General features: G+C 43.8%; 1 protein-coding gene across 1 annotated transcript in view; it reads right to left on the bottom strand.

Annotated features, from left to right (window-relative positions):
* Positions 1–21159, bottom strand: part of UFM1 (ubiquitin fold modifier 1) — a 165987-nt gene that overhangs the window by 18828 nt on the left and 126000 nt on the right. Inside the window, exon 5 of the mRNA XM_086935068.1 lies at positions 10643–10675. Coding sequence (XP_086791194.1) covers positions 10643–10675 — 33 coding nt within the window. The remainder of the gene's footprint in view (positions 1–10642; positions 10676–21159) is intronic.

Here is a 21159-nt window from a genome sequence, read left to right on the forward strand (position 1 = left end):
AAAATAGCAGCATTATTTCAGTAAATAATTTAAAAAGACAAAAAGATTTACACTATTTACAATAAAATCAGATTTGTCAAGAATGCTTCTATATACAAGATAATATAAAGCTAAAACCAGTATCTAGCAGAGACTGGACACATGGTGATCACATTTTATAAGTGTACTACTGGTGCACATTTTATGATTTTTTTACCCTTCTGAATAAAAGCCCATCTCCTTCGCCACATTATGTTTAAGTATTGTGAAACAGCAAACACAATGGGTTTAGATGTATCATATTTATAAGCCTCCCTACAGTGCTCAAAGCCCAGATTCCGACAAAGCTGTACAAGCCAGTAGCGCCTCGCTTTTTGGTAGCAGGACAAAATAATAAAACATGCATTTCTGTTTCCTCTTGTGTGATGCATACAGGGCAACCCTCCTCTTTCTGGCCAACCCATTTATTAGTAACTGCACGTACAGGTAGAGTGCTGTGTCTGAACTGTACATACAATTTTCTTGCAACCTGGGGAAGGATGTCGTCCAGGAATATTTCTAGCTCATAGTTATCCTTCACTGCAAGAAACTGTGTTGTAAGAGAGCCAAGTTTAGGATTTGTTTGCATCGCTTCGAGCTTTAAGGTGCGGTAGGTCTTAGGTAATAGAGCTCTGGGAACTAGAGGGCAAGTAATGCCCGGAGTGCTCCACAAAAATGGTTGACCAAGCTTTTCGCACTCATGCTTCACGTGGGCAAACCAAGGAACAAACCTGGATAGGATAAAAGCTCATTTGTTTCTGCCTGTTATGATGCTAATTCAGGAGTTGCCCAAAGTCTTCGTCAAAACGTTACTGGTTTTAAGGCGCTCTTGTCTTCGATCGGCGGAATACCTAAATCTAGTCGTAAGGGAATTAGCGGGGTACCCACTGGGAGACCCGTTATTTGTCTTAAAAATCTATTCTCAACTACAACTAAGGTAGAAGACGCACAATGCCCCCATAGTTCTGCCCCATACCGAGTGGCTCCACGCGCTTGGGCCCTGTACATTTCAAGCGCGGGACCAATGGGTTTAAAAGGCGATTCTCTGGCTAGTTTGGCTATACTCCCGGCAATCTGGGATAGCTTGAGCTTGTATTTGGCTATTTGAGGCGCCCACTGCATATCTTATGAAAGGGTAACGCCAAGATATTCGAAGACAGGCACCCTTTCCAAACAAGTGCCATTCAATTGTGGGTTGGGGCGTGTTGTCTTGGGAGGGTTGACGATCATAAATTTGGTTTTAGTGGTATTGATCGCCAGACCCCTAGTATTACAAAATGAGGCGAAACTGTTGAATAACCTCTGAATACCCATCGGTGTCTTTGATAGAAGGAGGGTATCGTCAGCAAACATCAAGGCTGCCACCTTGGTGTTTGCTAACTTGGGGGCATCGTTGTTTGCCACCTCGGCCAGAAGCGGGATTAATGCGTTTTGCAAAGAGGCAAAACAGGGTCGGTGCGAGCACACAGCCCTATCTAACACCTCTGCCAACTGAAAACCTGCTTGTTAATTCTCCTCCCCTTCCGCATCTAACTTTAGCATAGGGGGCATCATGCAGCTTAATCAAGATGTCAAGTAGATAGAAAGGGATCCCTAATTTGGGTCTAGGGACGAGATCAAAAGCAGTTTTCAGGTCCACAAGTATCAAATAGAGGCTGCCACCCTCCATTGATACTGTCTTCCATGTGATTAGTTGGAATCTAAACACTTGGTCGAGTGTGGAGGAATTTTTCCTGAATCCTGCTTGGTATGGGCTGATGATAATATTTTCTTCCAACCAGCCCTGGATTCGGTCCGGTATTACCCGAGCAAACTGTTTTTGTGTGACATCGATCAAACTGGCCCAGGTGTCAGGGATAGGCATGCCATTCATGATGGCATTGAATAGCACTAGGAAATAAGGGCCCCAAATTAGCAGTTCTTCCCGTAACATATACCCAGGGAGTTTGTCCAACACAGGTGCTTTTCCTGCTGGTAGACTTTTTATATTGCTAAGGTAACCTCTCGTAGCGTTATTCCTTCGTGAACACCATTTGCCTGTCTACTCGATGGAACCGGATGGACTTCTGCAAATGCAGATTCCAAGCAAAGCGTACCCCTGGGGTCTATTTAGGGGTCCTGGTCTGGGTCAATCGCAAACAAACCTAAAAACGTGCTCAGTCCACACTTCGGCAGGCAGATTGGGTTAACTAACAAGAGTACCATCCTTACATCCCGTTCTTATTATTAACCAGAATTCTTTCATGTCCCGAGCCAATAAGGCAGATTTAATATTTAGCCATTTATTTTCTTTACAGGACAGTTTTGCACTAGAGACAACTTCTTTGTAGTGGGCCTGTCTGTTTTTTATCAATAACTTTTCTTCCCCTTTGATAGCCTCAACAACGCTGTCTTGGCCTTACGACATTCATCATTATACCACAAATGTGGTGAATCATTAATTTTCCTTGAGCAACTAATGGGATTTAAAATATCAGCTAAATTATCTATAAGCTGTTTATGGAGTGTTGCAACCGAATGTAAAAAAACTGGGTTAGTTCCATCACCCTAAGCATACTTAATTCCTGCAATATCGGGATAACCCTTCCATAGAGCTCTAACAATTTCTCCGGAGACTGTTTAATTGCCCCCCATATTATCCTTCTCCTGTCGTTGGTTAGGATTAACCTGTCATCAGTCGGGATCTCACTAGGAGGGGATATACCGGAGTCTGGAACCCCGAAGGTAGTGATAGAGCATGATGGTCATTATCCATCCGTGGGATAACCTCAAAGTCCTTCACCCGATGCCAGGAGCTGCACTCAACCATAATATAATCTATTTGGGAGGCCTGGTCAGTTCTACTAAATGTGGGCCTACTCGGCCTATCCGAAGGGGTATGGCCAATGCAGGCTCTCAAGGAGTGTGTTAGAGCAATAGCATTGATTGGTAAAACCAGAGGTGACCAGGATTTTGCTGAATACGTTTGGGGGTCATGTATAGCCCTCTGTAGATCCTCCTCACTGATGATAGCGTTGTGTGAGTCTAAGAGGGGTTCGAAGTGGCAATTTAAATCTCCACCCACTATCAAACCTGAGTTAGGTGGCACCCTCGGGATAAAAAGATTTAATTCCTCCAAGGTTTTTGATTCCTGTCGAGTGGTACAGGGCGGGAATAGATATTAATAATTGCTCATTTCAGTTTGGATGGAAAGGTGAGCAGTAGTGATTGAATATCTTGTGAGTGGGTATTCAGGGAGGTAGGATAGCAACCCACATGGGAAGCTACCCATATGGGTAATCCACACGACGGCCTACCCCTCCCCCCTGTACTAGCAGGTATATTGTAAGTAGCAAAACCCACCCTTAGACAATCATCTCTTGCCCATGTCTCCTGAAACATGCAGACATCAAACTGGTCAACAAATGCACCTCATTCAGGGGAAGATAACTTAGCCTTAATACCAGCCAAGTTCCTTGAAAGAATCTTAAGGTCTCCACGTTGCCTTGGTGTTTCATCAGATTGGCTAGGAACGATTTCAGGTGTCATTTGAGAATTAGAAGAAGAATTTAGGGCATCCATGGGGAAATTAATGGGGGTGATTAATGGCAATATGGAAGTTAAAGATACCCCTGCCCCCTCCCCAGGCATAATCCCATCAAATGTATCCAAGTCTGATTTCGCAGCATTCATGGATGGCCCCCGAAGGTTCCCCGAGTTTTCCATCACATTCCCTTCCTGTCTGTCCTTGACGCACTCGCCACTACACATGGCATCTATAGTTATTAGTCACTCCACTTCTTCTAAAGGGCCGTACCGATTGCTGACTGGCAGATTATAAAACGGCGGCCTAATGATGAAATGGTTCCGGGTCAGCTGATGTCCATCCAACCTCTGGCTATTATGACCTAAGAGCGTCCTTGGTCGCTCCTGGTCCACATGATTGCAGTAAAAGTAATCGAGGGAGAACATTCTCATTCCTATGTCGGACTCATTAGAGAGACTTCTTTGTTTTAGTAAGGAGCTTACCGTCTGGGGTGTTTTAAAATGAATAATCACACAATCACCCCTGATATTTTTCTTGTTAAGTCCCACACATTCTACCCTTCTTGCCATCAAAATATCCCCTGCCCTCTCATAGGGAAAGTGCCTGTGTGTTGCCAGCCAGAACAGGCTCTTATTTATGAGATCCAGCTGGGACTCTCTCTGAGAAGCCTTTAAAGGAGGAACCCCTGTTAGAACTACTACATAAGGTAGTGATTGTGAGGGGAAGATCTATGGTTGGCAACACAACATCACCCAAGCCCTTGTTTCTATGTTACTTGCATCCCGTTTCTCCCCTGGAATTACAGGATTGAAAGGGGAAAAGACCGGTGGATGGCTGCTTCCTGTCACACCTGGGGCTAATGTCTGTATACTATTTGTGCACTGGGCATGCTCAGATTGTGTGGGCAGGGGCTGTGAGTTATTATTAGAGCATTGGGTGGCGGGTTGTCTGTTGCTGGAACTTGGTCTGCTAGTGCTCGTTTGTTTGTTCATGGACTTCCCAGGGCATATACTAGAACTATTAGATGGGCCCTCCAGTCTTAGTCCATTGTTTTTACAAGGAGGGGTGGGATGTGTCTGCGTCCCTAATACCATATCTGTCAGCAGTCTCAATTGGTCAGCTAGCGGGGCAACCTCTTGTCTAATCAGATCACCAAGTTGAGACAAGAGGTCATCAATCAGAGACTGGGCCCAATCTGGGTATTTAGGTGCAGTGCCCACACAGGGAGTGGGCTCTGCTCCAGAATCCCGGACAATGAGAGCTTCCTCTCCTGATCGCACCTCATCCTTGCCTTCTTATTTGCAATCACCTTCCCAGCTGTTAGTTTATGCTTCCCCTTTTTGCGTGTGGCCATACCATTGTTAGGCGATGTTGTTACATTTAAAACAGGATCCACATGTAGTGGGGCTGACAATAGGTCAGCTATAGGCGATGTTGGTGTACCAGATGAATTGATTTCAGGCGGGGGGTCTGGGGAGGGGCAACAGAGCTCCGGGGTAATGGAAAGCCTCCTTTTGGTCCGTTGTATTTCTGAAGTAACAACACCCAGAGCCCTTTGCAGCATTTTATCAATTGAGGTCACTGGCGGAGGTGTTGCTATGGCTGACTGTCCCCTGATTGCATTTTTCTTTGAAATACAGGAGGTTTTCCCCATGGTTTTTATCTAACAAAAATATTTGTAGGGGAAACACACCTTGCCCTAGTTACTATATGATACAGTTCTGCTTTCTGGAGCAAACTAGTTTCCAAAATAGTCCAGCGAACACAACCAATGATAGCCTAAATTTGTTGAACCCAACTAAAAGCCCAAAAGATAACCGTCTCTCTACCCCTCTGAAGATCACTACCAACAATAAGCAGGAGATAAAACGCTGTGAATGAGTTCCACGTTCCCAAGGGAAAAATAGTTACTTCCTGTTTGAAGAGCAGCCCATAGATATCTTCCAATAACAGCCTTTTCTATGGAATATGTTCTGTTGGAAAGCCAAGGGAAGTGGCCCTGCCCTGCCTCTTCCTATCGCGGACAGGTGCGGGACGAGCTGTGGGAGCCCTGTGGCGATTTAATAGCGCCTTCCGGCGCAGAAGGATGACGTCGTCAGCAGGCGCCCCCGGGGACTCTGGGAGATGGAGTCCCGGGCAACCCCTCGTGGCGAGTTACGGCGGCAGGCAAATGCAGGTGACAGGCACTGGAGCAGCTCCCCGTGAGCTGAGGGGGCAAATGCAGGTGTCAACGTTGGCAGGGTCCCCTCAACGTTGGCAGGGTCCCCATTGGCAAGTAAACAATCCACTCATGGGGTTTCGTGAGCAATTTATATTTGGTGGAAAAGAAAGATAAGGGGGTAAAGCCTGTGATAAACCTCAGAGAATTAAAAAAATGGCTGGTCTATTTCCATTTAAAGTGGAGAGCACTCATCTTCTTAGAGACGTCCTACGTCCAGGGGACTGGGTGCTGTGATTTGATTTACGGGATGCATATCTTACCTTCACTATATTTAAACCACATTGCAGATTGCTTCAATGTGTAGCAATAGGACAGTTGTATGAATTCAAGTCACTCCTTTTTGGCCTTCCTTGGCGCTTTACCAGGGTCTTGAAGCTGGTGGTGGAGCCAAAAAGGACAAAGAGCATTTGACTCATGATATATTTGGACAACATCCTAGTGATGGAAAGATGCCTGTGGAGGCTGACTGTACAACTTTCCAAGATAATCTCACTTCTGGAAAGCTTAAGATTCATCAACAACTAGGAGAAGTCACTGATGGTGCTCTCTCAGCAAGTTACTTTCCTCAGGTTAGTCGTTGATTCAGTCAATTTTTCCCTCAGCCTTCTATCAGGAGAGCTTCCATTTCTGACACAGAATAAAAAAACTCCTGGCTATCGTAAAAGAAAGTTTTAGTTCTATTAAGGACAAGGAAGTGATTATTATCCCACCTGAGGTTCTTATCAAACCTGGAACCACCCGTAGAAATGAGAGTTACATTATAGAATTCACAAAAGAGCGAATAAACAGATAACCATGTTAACAGGGTTTTGATGGTTAGATTTATCATATAAATTGTGCTTATGGACTTTTTTAATGATATGTATATTACTACTTATTCTAGAAGAGATTAAGAGGTAGTCATGATATTCTTCTTACGATTGTGGTAAGAAACGATCAGAAGATCAAACAAACATTGGAATGCAGCAAGGATATTGTGCTGGATAACTAAACACTTATAAGGTCCCAAAGGCGAGACCTATTGGCTATGCCAATGCTTGTTCTTTTTGCTCAGACCAACATTAACCCTATCCCAAAAGCCGGAACTAACCAGACCAGTGGCAAAGACTTGGGAAGGAAGGGTAGAAGTAAATTCTCTAAGAGCCTAGTCGTGCAGGGTGGTAGTGAGGGATAAGATGGGTTGTGCATGGCAGATGATGTATCCTATGAGAAAAAGGGGGAGATGAGATGCACACCAGTGTACTCAGTGTTTAACTTGCTTAACGTCATCACTATGCTGTAGGCGTGCAAATTTGCTCCGCGTTCTGCCCTTTTGCACTGCAGTATAACTGAAACACAAATGAGCCGGGTTAGGTTTAAATCAAACTGCACAGCCAAACTCAAATGAATCCAATCAATCAAATCGTCAAATTTCATAATGGTTTTCCTCTAACTTTTACTCCATTGTTCATGCTTTCTTTTTCTTCGTTTGATTCAATTCATTTTATTCATCCAAGTGTACTAGGCATAAGTAAAAACCAGGAGCCATTAAATCCTTGCCATATGTCACGATTTATTAAAATGTGTCCCAATGCATTTCGGGAAACTTCCCTTCGTCAGAGGACTCTAAAAAATACAAAGATAAAAGACACCCCCATCAACATCGTTGTCACACGTTTCACTGCTTAATTTACAAAGAAAATCTCTCTCATGCTATATTCCTTATTTTTATCGTGTATCAAATATCTGAGATTAGTTGTTGAGTGACTGCATGTGGCAACCGTTATGGTGGTGACAATTCAGAAGGAAGCTCAGCATACAGGCCACTGATGAATAGCTCACATTATATGTGGAATGCAAGCTATAAACAGGTCTCTGCTAGAATACAACCAATTGTATGGGAATATGCACACAATTGAGTATATATCATCTGCCCTTAAATGAAATTCTCCAGGACATAGATAGCCCAGTAAGGCACTATACTCTAGGATACTGTCTACTCTGAATTGTAAAAGAAGAACATGATGTGTCATTGGTAAAAAGCAAGAAAATAGGAACGAAATCCCTCAGAGGATGGAAACCACGCCACTCTTAGAGAGGACTTAGATATGGTGCACTAATAAGAAACTTACTAATGAGGCTTAGTAAAAGGAAATAATCTCACTGCAACAGCAGCTCGTGCTCCCAATGTTTCAAGATGTACAAAGTATTTAACTGTCCTGGAACTTTTTCACTTTTAAGTGAAACCACAGCTTAATTTATTTTTAAAACAAAGAAAGGCTCGCTACTGGGATTACACCCGGGAAAAAGTGAATATTTATTTACTGATTTAAATGGCTAGAAGCTTAAATAAGTATCATCCTCAAAGATATGTATCTGTGACAATCATTGCATTAGGAGGCTTGGGTATTTCACCATGCTTCTTTTACTGCTTCTTCAGCAGCGCTGGTATTATGAAGCTCGGGGTGACGGTGGGATGGGTGAAACTGGTACAGGACATTTTGCCTAAGATCTGCTCTATTGTCCATGCCTAGCTGCCAAGGTTTCAGATTCCATTTGTGTGACATTTTCATAATTTCACTGTAATTATGAGTGACATTCACTATCAAGCAGTGAAGACAAGTGTAACATGTATTACACAAATTACACCCATTTGAGGGACGAAAGAACTCTAATACGATCTTAAAACTACTTAAAAGCATCAAACACCGAGGCCGCCAAGCGCTTTCTCCTGCACCACTACATTTACAAGTGTGTTTGCGGCAGTTACTTCTCCACAACTGGGAAGAAACATGAAACTGGAAAGCTAGCAGCAACAGAGAAGAGGATGGAGGTACACCTCAAGAATCCAAGATGAACTGTAGCTCACAAACTGGCCAGGAAACGTACATATTTATAGTTTTCGTAAGATCATTGTAGGCACGTGGTTCCCTCTTTAGCACATTATGGGGAAATGATTATTCTCCACTGCGTTGCATATACATTCTGGGATACTGAGGGGGCTGAGTGTATCGGGCGGGTCGATGTCAGGGGAGGGGATAATGACTTGGTCAGTGTACTGAGGGCTGGGGTAGGAGCAGTGACAGAAGAGGGGGTTAGAGAGGGACCGCGGGCCGAGTCAGGGTCACTGCTCATCCTTGAGCTACCAAGCCTTTCATCTGCAGTTCTCCTGACGGACAAGATAGCCACGGGCCATGTGGCAGTGCACCCCACACACTAAGTTCTTCCGAAGGAAGGCAGCTCGAAAGGGACTGGGGCAGCCTGTGCCAGTGTGGGCGTAGAAGTCCCCTGGCAGGGCATGAATAAAAGGCCTCTTATTTCACAACCAGGTCTGTCTGTCACTCTATTTGCGGGCTTCCGTACAGGACAGAATGCTACGCAGAAGTATTTCCCTGGGACATACGTGGCTCCACAGTCATGATATATGAAAATCATCTAGAAAACAAAGGCATGCTTTAGAACTTCTGTTCACCACCACCTATCCTTTTAAAACAATATTGGCAGTACATTTACAAAGTAGTTCAGATTATGCTCAAAGTGCACTGAAGAGAGTGCAATCAGTAATCAATGTGGCGACGGCCATCGTCACATTACCAAATTAACATACACATGCTCCGCTGGCTGCAGCACTTACTGTCCAACTTGCGAGGCCGGAGCCACGACAATGAGTTCACCGTGGTGGTGGGCCAGCCGCCTGCTCGGTCGTCCTGGCACTCCCTCGACAATTCACGGTGGGGTGATGGTCTTCATTTAACATTTACAGCAACCATCAGGTGCAAGTAGCGCGGTCTATTTCCAGTCTCACTAACAACACTGCATCATCGGCGGCAGCACCAGCAGAAGGAGACGTCCTCGTTGCGCGCCTAATGATCCCTGACCTGGCAGCCGGCGCTGTAAACCGACATGGTCGGTCATGGTTGTCCTTAACCCACTGCACTAATTTCTCAATGCCTGCTCCGAAATTGCAACTGCTGCGGCAGCCTCGATTATGATGGCCTACAGCAGAGTGTGGCCCAGGCCGGGCCATCACGTGCAATATAATCAACGGCGCTGCCCCATTATTATTGCGGGCAACTTCCAGAAGAATAAACTCCCCGCTCTCGAGGTCAGCAGGATGTGACTGTGGAGCGCTAGCTGGGAACGGACATGACGTAAGGCAGGCTGACGCAATGCTGCGCGGCAGCGGGTGATACACTGTAGCAAAGAGGCAGAGCCAGGAACTGGCAGGCGCTTAGCTGGGATTTATTACTGCCTCAAGAAGACCACGGAAGCAGCGCGCTGGAGCAGGCAGACCACAGACAGTGCCTGCAGCCAGCTGCAACACACGTTTGCAGCCATCAGTAAATGTACACCTGAGACTGCCACTATGCATTATGCGTGACAATGCATTTCAGTGCGGTGATGCGGAGCACCGCACTGGAATGCGATGGTGTCACGTTTGATGCGTGATTATTGACAGGACTGGGTCCATGTCATTTTAGTTTGTGCAGGTGCAGAGCAAAAAGTACACAAACGCTAGTGTTCGTTAGTATCAAAGGAGAACCGCTCACCTACATATTTACAGGAAGTAAGGTTAGTCTAGAGCTGTTTTTTCATTTGGAACAAGCCTTTATTGCATGTACTTTTAAATATTTTACTAATTGTTCCCAGGCTTTTAGCTAAACAGACAGCAGGTCGCTACATTTCTCACGGAGTCTTTAACCTGCAGAGCAGTTTCAGAACATATTTGTTTAGGTATTCAAGTATTGTTGTTTTAACAGAAAGGGAACTTTCATTTGGATTTCTTGTCCTATGGTAACAGCGTTTACTCATTTTAAACTACTGAAAACAATTACAATTGGCAATATCATGACACTATCATGCAACTGTTAGGAAAAAAGAAAACCAAGTATACTTACCAGCTGTCTGTGCGGGGTTAATTCCTATTCCATCTGGTAAACAAGGTAAATTAAAATAAACCTAAATAAACAATCCCATAATGCAAAATGTGCATAATACAAGCAGATATTACATAAAAAGTCATTTTCACTTTGCAGTTATGGTAAATGTGCTAATTCCTAACAAAAGTGTTTGACTTAATTAGACAAATCAACCAAAAAGTACACAAGACTTTGATCTTTGAAACCTCATGCTCATTCTTCAAGCAAGAAGAAAGGCTTTTGGATGGATGTCCCAAAAGCTTCTTTTCCAATTCCAATTTCCACAGGAAGTTTTGCTTTCCAGTAAAAAGGGGAAAGCGGGTGTGTAAGTGAGTCACCCTAATTGTATGCCCAGACGAGGGTCTTGATTGTAATGTGGTGGAGGACTCACGGTACATCTCACCGATGTGGATCAATAAGGCAGAGGTTGGGTGTGTATGCACATTCGGGCAAGACTAACTTATTCATGGCAAGCAGGGCTAACTCCAGACTTAAATATGCCTTTCATCATCCTATATTTTTCATCATCCACCACATGGTTCATACAATTACCCATGGAATTATTTATGGTACCCAATTTGAGGTAAAACTGCTCAACAGCAAGGTCCCCAAACTGAATTTAATGTACAGGGAGCGCTTATAAGCAAATATCAAATCAGCATAGTTTTTGGGTATAGCAATATGCAGCACATATTCTGTACCAAAACCTATGTAATATATTGCATTTATAATTTTACAATGGACATGACGAGCCCTAACACCTATAAGCAAGTGGTTGATGTTAGCGGAGTCCACCGAAATATAGTTGTCAAACACTACACAAGGCATAGTCCAAGATATGAGCAGTGTAGGGGCAAAGAGTAGCTTTCTTAGGTCACGGTACAACATAAATGCAGGTCAGAGTTTCATCTATTATATTACTGGCACAAGGGCAACTTTTGTTTTTTTGACACACTTAACCCTAGCTTATATTTCATTAAAGGAAGATCTGAGCAGCCTACACATTTTTATCAGACACATGTATATATGATCCTCGATACGCTGTTGAAGATAATGGCATGTCCAACTTTGTCTGAAATTGCAACAGATCAGCAAATTGGAAAGTGCACAAATCTTGACAGGGTTATCTCGAAGCATGATTGGCTTTTGCAGGAAGTGAGTTGCAAAAGCCCCCTTTAAAGCACAGAGAAAAACAGACCTTTTTTTAAGCATAATTTTTGGTTCAGGGATAAATACAGATCTATGGTCCTGACCAAGGAGACCCAAAGGAGACGATAAATATGACCCCTTACCAAGCAGGTTAGTGGCTACGTCTCGGGCATTAGAAAGAAATTAGCAGACGTTTATATGGACTGAAAACCTGCTCTGATTAGCAGAGTTGAAGATCCGGTGGTCAGCTATTCCATATCAATTCTAGCTTTTTGCAAACATTTCTAACTCACTGTGTTAGGTTGCTTGCTATCAATTCAGACTTCCCCTTCTTAAATGAAGGTGGGAAATATTATACAGAGTTTGTTAAACACGTTAGTAGAGAGATCTCACATTTTATACCCGGATATTAAGACTTTTAATCCCACTTATGTAAGGCAAAGTAAATCAAATGTGCTTAAGGTCAGTTGCCTATGTGTATATTGGTTTGCCAGCTGCAAGTTTGTCTCTTGTTCGTTTCATACAAATGGCGGGGGCCTCACTCCTGAGCACAATGGTGCTACCTGCAAAGCTGGAGCTGGGATATTTTGAAGCCAAGAAAACAATTTGAATCTAACAGATAATGCTTCTATAGGAGTAGTACATCTTACATTTGTACAAATAGTTGGTCACTGGCAATACCATTAACTCACTGGGAAGAACGGATTTAAAAGCAACTCCATTGAGATATCTCCCATCCAGATGGAGGGCAGAAGGGTTGTGTGCTTGCAGATGTTTTCTGTATATGACCCCAAACATTAGAGACAAGGTGCAGCCTCAGACCCAAAACATTGACTGGTATTAAAAGAACTAAATACAAATATGCCTGCAAGTAACCTACCATCAAATCGAAAAATAGGAGTGAACCCGTTGACCCAGTTGAGACCCGGGCAGAGTATGTAACCACAAAACAATGCCTCAACTGGTGATCATTTTAGAGGACAAATACAAGGAAAGCATTAATCACTTCCAGATAAGAAGAAAGGGAGACCACACGAAATGTATAAGTAGAAAGTAAATTCCTATTTGTAAGTAGTTGTATCAGCACGAAAATACAGCGTATGTAAAAGTAACCATGTGCACTTTGCATGCTCGAGACAGTGAACAGCGCATTGACCCAATGGGGTGAAAACAGCATGAGCGCTGCAATGGAATATACAACAGAGTGGATAGTCAATGACACAATGAAGAATACATACAAGGCAGGTCTTTTTGTTTAGGCTGCTTAGGTTGACCACAGTGATGCCAGAAGTTACATTGAGTAGTTGACGGAGTTTCGACCTGTTTAATTCCAGGTCATCATCAGGACCAGATTACTTATAACAATATAGTGCTGTATAAAGTTAAGGAAACATGAATGAGGCCCAAAATAAAAATAATTTGAAAGAGATGGTAATTTTACACGACGGTGACAGAAGAGAGGAAGACTACCTGTTGTGGTAGTTAAGAATCAATCCAGATGGAGAGTGAAGCATTTAGTAAAACTGGATGTCAATTGAGGTAAGAAGGGTCCAAATTGGTTCTCCGAGGAAGAAAAAGGAATTGCTGTAAATACGGCAACATGTAGGGTATGGAACACGGGTAGTGGGGAGGAAAGGAAATTGCTGAGAAATCAGCAATGTGTGTGAGGTGGGACAAGGGTAGAGGGGTGGGTCGATGCAAAGGAATAATCACCTGCAGGAGAGAGTGGGAAGGGACAACGTTGGGACACAGTGGTCCGTGTGGAATAATTTGTACTGGGTGTGGTGGCTGAGTACAAAGGTTGCGTGTGCTCAAGACGGTGAACCAACGATACGAGTGTGCAGATTCCTAGGTTGGGACCTTCTTGGATTGGAAAGGAGGCAGTTGCAAATAACGGGGAAGATGGATACTTTCAACCAAAGATTTCTAACCTGTAAAACATATACCAAAGCAGAACTTTCCAAGGTGGTAGGTCTGCTGATTTGCTCAGATCAAAAAGTCTTGCAGACCGAGTAAAATGCCCTTGAACTTTGTGAATGAGGGAAATTACACTCATGTTGCAGCCCGACAGATGTCAAGGACAAGCACCCCATGTGCTAGGGCAGCTGTAGCTTCCTTGGTCCTTCTGGAATGGGCCCGCAGTCCCTCCCTCCAGAGGTTGCTTCTTGGACAGTGCGTCATACTAAAGTATACAAAAAGTGATAGATGGAAAGCTTGAATTATTCTTAGCCACTGGTAATTACATGGGGCCACGTCCTACTCAACTGTGATTATGCAAACCATGCCACCTCAGTTTGGAGCCAGCTATATCAAAATCAGCCTTGACTGTGCTACAATGGGAACAGTCCATCCAGAACTGCCAAGCCAGGTCATCCCTAAACCGGAACACCAAAAACCTAGGACTGGTTTCGCTCTAGCTAGGGTTCATCAGCCAAGTATAGCTTGGTTCCAGTACACAGTGTGCATAGGACCCATGTCTGGGCATACCCATCCCGACATACTTAAGTTTACAAAAAAGTAGTGGTTGTAATACTTAAATTGATCTCAGAAACTGGTAATTACTCGAGTCAACTTTTTGTCAGTTGTAGCGACGGGAAAAGAAATGCAGTTCATCCTACTTGTGGGAGCTTGAACCACACAACTCTGGTGTATGGGGCAGCATTTAAAAACCAGGTTAACTTGCTCTGACCTGTGGCACCGAGCAACCTTCCCGTTCGCTAGGAGACAGGAACAGGAACAGGGTTCAGATCAGGTACAATTAATGGTGTCATTCAGGGCTTCAATGAATAAAAGTAATGGTTCTGACGAAGTATGTCCTGGTTGCAAAACCTATGTTTGTTGGTTTTGACTTCCATTGTTGACAGCTGTAAATCTAACGCTTCCACTGCACATCTTATGACGATGGATAAGGAGGCAATCTCTTCTGTTTGTGGTTTAAGGGAAGAGCACAACCCACTATCTTGGTAAGTGTCTAGCTCACTTGCACCCTGCAAATGTAGATATAAATTGTCTGCATCATCATCATAATGCTTTGGAAAATACTCCCCTTCATCAACACTGTTTTTCCCAATGGCTGGTTGGTATTTATTTATTTATTTATAGTGTTTTATATAGCGCGGACAAGACCCGTGGGTATCAGAGCGCTTTACATATGAGATTACAGATTGACAATAAGCAATTATAACAGCAAACATATATGAAGGTAGAAGGCGATATACTATCTAGGATGGTTACAAACTGACATATGAAGTTAATAACTTGACATTATAGTAGCAATTATAACAACAAAAACAAATATGGAATGAAGGAGGCAATATGCTATCTAGGGTGATTGAGTAAATATATTCTTAACGCCTGATCACTTAGCGATAAGTGGTGCATATGGTTTAGGTTGTGCCATAGTCGTACAGTCAAGTTCGATGAGGTAGGATTGTAAATTATTATCAGAGCAGTGTCAGAGTAATTACCAAAGGGTAAAATGGGTATAGCTAGTTGTAACGATCATAAATATTCACATGACAAGATAGGGGTAGTAACTTTGGTGTGATACATAGTGCAGATAACACCTAAATATGAGGTAGCGATAGGGTGTACAGCCGAAGCTTGAGTTATAGTCATAGTCATAACTAGAGTGTTTAGACATTTGTCTTATTGGTCTTCCAATTGTTTATGATGGCTCCCGTCATCTTTGGCATAAAAAAAAAAAAAAAGTTTGCGCCACTGGTCTGTGGTCATCTCTATGTAGGGTATTTACTCATCATATGGCTTTTCAGTTCCCTTTTAAATGCTGCAAAATTTTGAATCTTCCTGATATAGGGTGGGAGTGAATTCCAGACTCTGGGGGCGGCTCCCGAAAAAGCTCTGTCATAGGTCTTTTTTTTCCGGAAGAAGGCCGGCCGTAGGAGCAACTCTTTAGCGCTTCTCGTTGATCTGTTACCTCCCGATAGCTTGATTTTCTTGGCTAGATATCTTGGCGTGTTGTAGTGGACCGCTTTGTGTGTAATACAGGCCATCTTCATTTTAATTCTAGCATCATAGGGTAACCAGTTTAGTGCCTTCAGGTGGGGAGATATGTGATCAAATTTCCTCGTTCCCGTGATAAGTCTTGCCGCTGCATTGAGACAGGCTTTTAGCGGGGCAGTGGATGTTTTTGGTAGGCCAGCTAACGTAGTGCAGCCATATTCGATCCTTGAGATAACTAGCGATTGGATCGCAAGTTTTAGATCTGCTTCTGAGATAAAGGGTTTCAGTTTCCTTAGATAGTTCAAATGGAAACGGGCGCTCTTAGCCATTGCATTGATGTGTTCTTTCATGTCTAGGTTCTCGTCTAGTGTAATTCCTAGAGATTTGGCTGAATTAACAAGTGTCGGAGTGCAGTTAAGCGCAGTTATCATTTTAGCCCATTCCTTTACCTCTGGTTGACTTCTTGTCGGTGAGATTAACAGGAATTCTGTTTTGTTGGCGTTAAGTTTCAAATGGTTGGCTGTTAGCCAATGCAACGCTTTCTTTAGAGTTTCATTCATAAGGTCAATGTCATCACTGCAGGCAATCTTCATGTATATTTGTGTGTCGTCTGCGTACATGTGGTAGGAGATCTGTGTATTCCGAAGGATCTCTGTGAGAGGTTCTACATATAAGTTGAAGAGATCTGGGGATAGCGTTGAACCTTGAGGGACCCCTATTGTGTTAGGGCAAGGGGAGGAGATTGCTTGGTCGACCAGGAATAGCTGAGTCCTGTTCTGCAGGAAGGAGTTAAACCACTTCCAAACATTTCCAGATAGACCCATCCTGTCGTGTAATCTGGTCATCAGTATCTCATGGTTTACCGTGTCAAATGCCGATGACAAGTCTAGTAGAATCAGTAGGCATGCATGATTTTGGTCAAGGGCTTGTAGGGCGTCATCAACAATATGTAATATCGCAGTTTCAGTACTGTGTCCTGTTCTGAAACCTGATTGGCAGTCATCTAATAGTGAGAACTTAGCGATGTGTTGACTCAGTTGGCCTTGCACGCATTTCTCAATAAGTTTGGCCAGTAAAGGGATGTTGGTCACTGGTCGATAATTATTTGGGTCAGTTGCATCCGCTGTCGGTTTTTTGATGATGGGAACTACCTGCCCCATTTTTAGGCAGTCAGGTAGGGTCCCTTGTGATAGTGAGGCATTTATTATCTCGGTCCAGATTGGAACTAGAGTGTGGCTGATTTCTCTTACACATTTTGCCGGTAGCGGGTCTTGGTAGTGGTTGTTGGGTCTAAGTTCCGCTAGAGTTTTGGCGATCTTTTCCTGGTTGTATAGTTCGAATGTATCCCAGCTTGCCTTATTTTTTGTTGGGGGATCTTCCGTTGTCGCGTTCGCCTTATTTTTGGTAACGGGCTGGGTCGTGAGGTTAGCCGCTGCATTTGTGAGCTCAGCTTCTAGCAGTTTAGTTTTATCCATGAAAAATGAGGAGAATTTTTCACAACTTATGGGATTCTTTGGGTTCTCTTGGGCCGTTTTGGTTAATTTGTTTGACTGTTGTTTTAAGATCTCGAAGAGTTTTCGAGGTCTGTTTATGGCATTGTCCAGTTCAGCCCTTATAAATTCTTTTTTGGCATTAGTTATCTTTAAATTATATTGTTTTCTTGTTTTTCTGAGGGCCTTCAGTTCGGGGGAGGAGGGATGTTGTCTCCATTTCCTTTCTGCCATTCTCAGTTTTCGCCTGTCCTCGTTCAAAGCCTCATTAAACCAAGGATTTTTTGGCTTTTCCGAGACACTTTTCAGTTTTTGCGGTAGGGTGTCATTGACTATATTACCGATTGAGGTTATGTAATGATCAGTCAGCTCATTTACATTCTGCTCGTTGATGCCTGGCTTCAGGTCTTTCACACATCTTTCAACCAATCGTTCAATATTAGCTTCTTTTGTATCTCGTATCAGTTTTTTGACCTTGCGAGGTTGCGTGTTCCTGCCCTTTTTCATTGTCGGTATCACAAATGTTATGGCGTGATGATCAGACCAATCACACGGGTCTATGGCGGTAATTGAGATTTCTTTGTTTCTAGAAATTATCCAGTCTAAAGTCGCTCCTTGTGAGTGAATTGACCATATTATCATTGCCGTCGTCCCAGTGGAGGTTAAAGTCACCTAGGAATATGTTGTTGGCATCTGGGTTAGAGTTAGCAGTTATGATCTCCATAAGATGCTCTGTGAACTTTGCGTTATCTCCTGGTGGGTGGTAAAACGCATGTAGGTTGTAGTTTTGATTATTTGGTGATCTTATGTTAAGACCAAGGTATTCACATGAATCTATATGGTCGGATTGGAATTGGTTGACCTTTATCTCCGAGCGATGGATGCACGCTATCCCTCCTCCCACTTTCCTGGGTCTGTCCAACCTGACAATGTTGTATTGTGGTGGTACTAGAAGATCCATGGTAGGAGAGGATGATTCGTTGAGCCATGTTTCCGTGAAGATGGCCAGGTCGATTTCTTTGTTGAGGATTAAGGCGGCTATGTCTGATGCGTGTTTATTTGCCGAGCGACAGTTAAGCAGTAGGCAGTTCAATGTTTTCTGTGATTTGACGCTATTTCCATTTTCTACTTCGGTTGTATTTACCTGAATATGTTGTAGGTTATGGTGGATTGCTTTCCTATCATTCTTTCGGGGCAATCTATTCGGGTCAATAGGTACAGTTTCGATAGGTACAGTTTCGATAGTCTCTTTCTTTCTCGGAGCCTGTTGTTCATAAGATCGAAGTAGGGCATGAGCTACTTCTTCTGGAATGGGGTTGGTCCGGTTTGGTCGGTTGGGTCGGAGTATTAGATTCTGGATGTGGGTGATTTTGGAATTCGTGTTTACCGTCATCTCCCAGATTTTCCCAATTGTCTGTGAAACTTTCCGCGAGTCTTGTGCCATGTTGCTTATTAGTTTCTTTAGCTCCTTGGTTTCTTTCTGTGTTCTGGGTGATTTCTTAAGGGAGATAGATCTGGCAGTCTGCGTTCTGCCATTTGCTCTCCTCTGAGCGTAGTCTGTTCTCGTTGTCCCATACCTTGTCGTTGTATCCTTACTTTGGTTGTGGTTCCTGATTCTGTTGAGGGTGTCATCATTGTTTCTTATATTGTTCGGAGTAGGGGGTGTTTTTGTAGGTGTGGATCCGTGGACTTCTAGTCTCGTATTCGAAGGGTGTTGGGGAGGGTGTATAGCCTCTACTAGGTTCCTTTCATTGTTCTCATCATAGGGGCGCTCACTCAGATCTGAGCTACCCTCTTCCGTTGGAGTGGCCATGTGAGATGGCGGCAGTGGTTCTTCTCTTACGGTCTGGTTTGTCTCTTCATTTGCAATGATATTATACACCGTTATCATTTCAGTCTCATTCTCCGGTGTTTCCATCTCCGTAATAGATAAAGCTCCGGTGTTAGAAATTTGATTGTCCGGTGTTGCCATCGCCGTAACAGATAAAGCTCCGTCGTTGGAGATATGATTGTCATTCAGATTGACATCTCTAGTGACAGGGTAGTTGTTGTAGGGTGTGATGTCTGGTGGGGTCATGTTTTGTTGATGATTTGTTCTTACTATATTATGTTGGAGATTAGGTCCTACTATGGTTTCCTTTAATGTTTGGAAGGTTATCTCAAATTTCTCGAGTTCTTTGTTGGTTGCTTGTATCAACACTATTCCCGTTTTGTATATAGTAATGCATACTTCTGAATTACCTCTTTTGGTTATTGAGGTCGTTATTTTTGTGCCATGTGGTATATTTTTCACCACTTTTGTGAACAGCATTTTTGTAAAGATATCACGCCATTTGGCGGTTTTGCCTGTGTAGAATATCAGGTCGTTCATCAGGATACCTTTAACTCTATCAAAATAAGGGTCCGCGAACAGAGTGTCCGGATTTTTTCTCAGTGTAGTATGTTTGAATTTTTTGGCAGCATTTTTGGATAGGGTGGAAGGATATTCTATATTCTTTGCATGAGACCCGGACGTCCCTCGGTAACTTCCCTCCATTTCCGCTTCGTATTCACGTTGGGGGTCTCCAGGAGCCTTTAGGCTATTTGTATTGCGTAGTTCCCTAGAAGCCTTTGACTAAGTTGTATTACGTAGTTCCCTGCTGGAACACACTACACACTTTTTATTTCGATATGTCAGTGATGCTAAATGCGCTTCCAGAGGTGTTCTTGGGGCCTTGTATTTGCGCTGACTGGTAACACTAATAATAGTTGGCCCTTTATTGAGGTATATCGGTTAAAAACTAGATATTCCAAGATGTCCGCCGTTTTTGTACTTGCTAAAGTCAGGGGACTTTCTCTTATACTTATTCAATTTGGTCCACTTTCCCTTTCTCGCCTCATATTATCTATGTTTTAGGCTCCTTTCTCTGTGTTTCTTTGTCCTTTTTCACTTTCTAGTCACCAGGTTGTTTACTTCCTTCGTTATTCCATTGGTCCATTTTCCCTTTCTCGCCTCATATTAACTTTGTTTTTGGCTCCTTTCTCTGTCTCTCTCCTTTTTCTTTGTCCTTCTTCGCTGTCTAGTCTCCAAGTTTGTTTACTTCATTTATTGTGTGCAAGTTAAATGTCTCGAGCGGCCGCCATTTTAAGGTCAGGCGCGCCGCTTCGAGAGCTCCCACGTAGGCTTTATTCCATTCCGCTCTCCTCTCGCCGTGTCGCTCACCCGCTGGCTCTCTCCGCCTCCAGGTCTCCTTGACGTCGCTCTTCCTCCTCATCCGTTCCTCTCTCCAAGCCTCCAGCCGCGTCGGCAGTGCACACTCACCGCTCCTCGCACCGCACCGCTCCCGGGGCCAGCCCCCGGTCCCGGGGCCCCCGTCTCAGTGGTGCGCTGCAACAAGCGTTGGCGCCAGGGCTGACCAGCTCTTCAGCACCTCCCGAAACGCCTCCAGGGACATCCAGCATCTGGGTTCGAATGGGTTCGAAAAGTTGCTAACGTGTGTGGTGTGGCTTTGAGACAAATGCATGATACTGTATGAATCAGAATGTACTGGAACAGCATCGAGATGCAGCCTTGGTCATGCTGAGAAGGATTTGGCTCAGGGTTGGAGAAGTCTAAAGCAATGGATTCATCCTCCGGCTCTGGCGTTAATGTAGAAGGGACCTGTGTGGATTTTAGTGCTAGATTGGAAGCCAGCTCCAGTGTCTGAGTGGAACCCTAGGGGGTTTCTAGAGCCAGACAGCTTCGAGGTCAGACCTGCCAGTGGTGTCCCGATTGGTGACCCCTGCAGAATCTTGTGGCCGAAGGCATGCCAGAAGGGGGCCAAAAATGTGCAACATGGCCTTTTTGAAGGACTCAATATGTTGCAAAGTTACTCATGGCGACTGATAACTCTGGGTGCATCGAAATCAGTTGCC

This window comes from Lissotriton vulgaris, chromosome 8 (genome assembly GCF_964263255.1).
Source record: "Lissotriton vulgaris chromosome 8, aLisVul1.2, whole genome shotgun sequence".
Lineage (NCBI taxonomy): Eukaryota > Metazoa > Chordata > Amphibia > Caudata > Salamandridae > Lissotriton > Lissotriton vulgaris.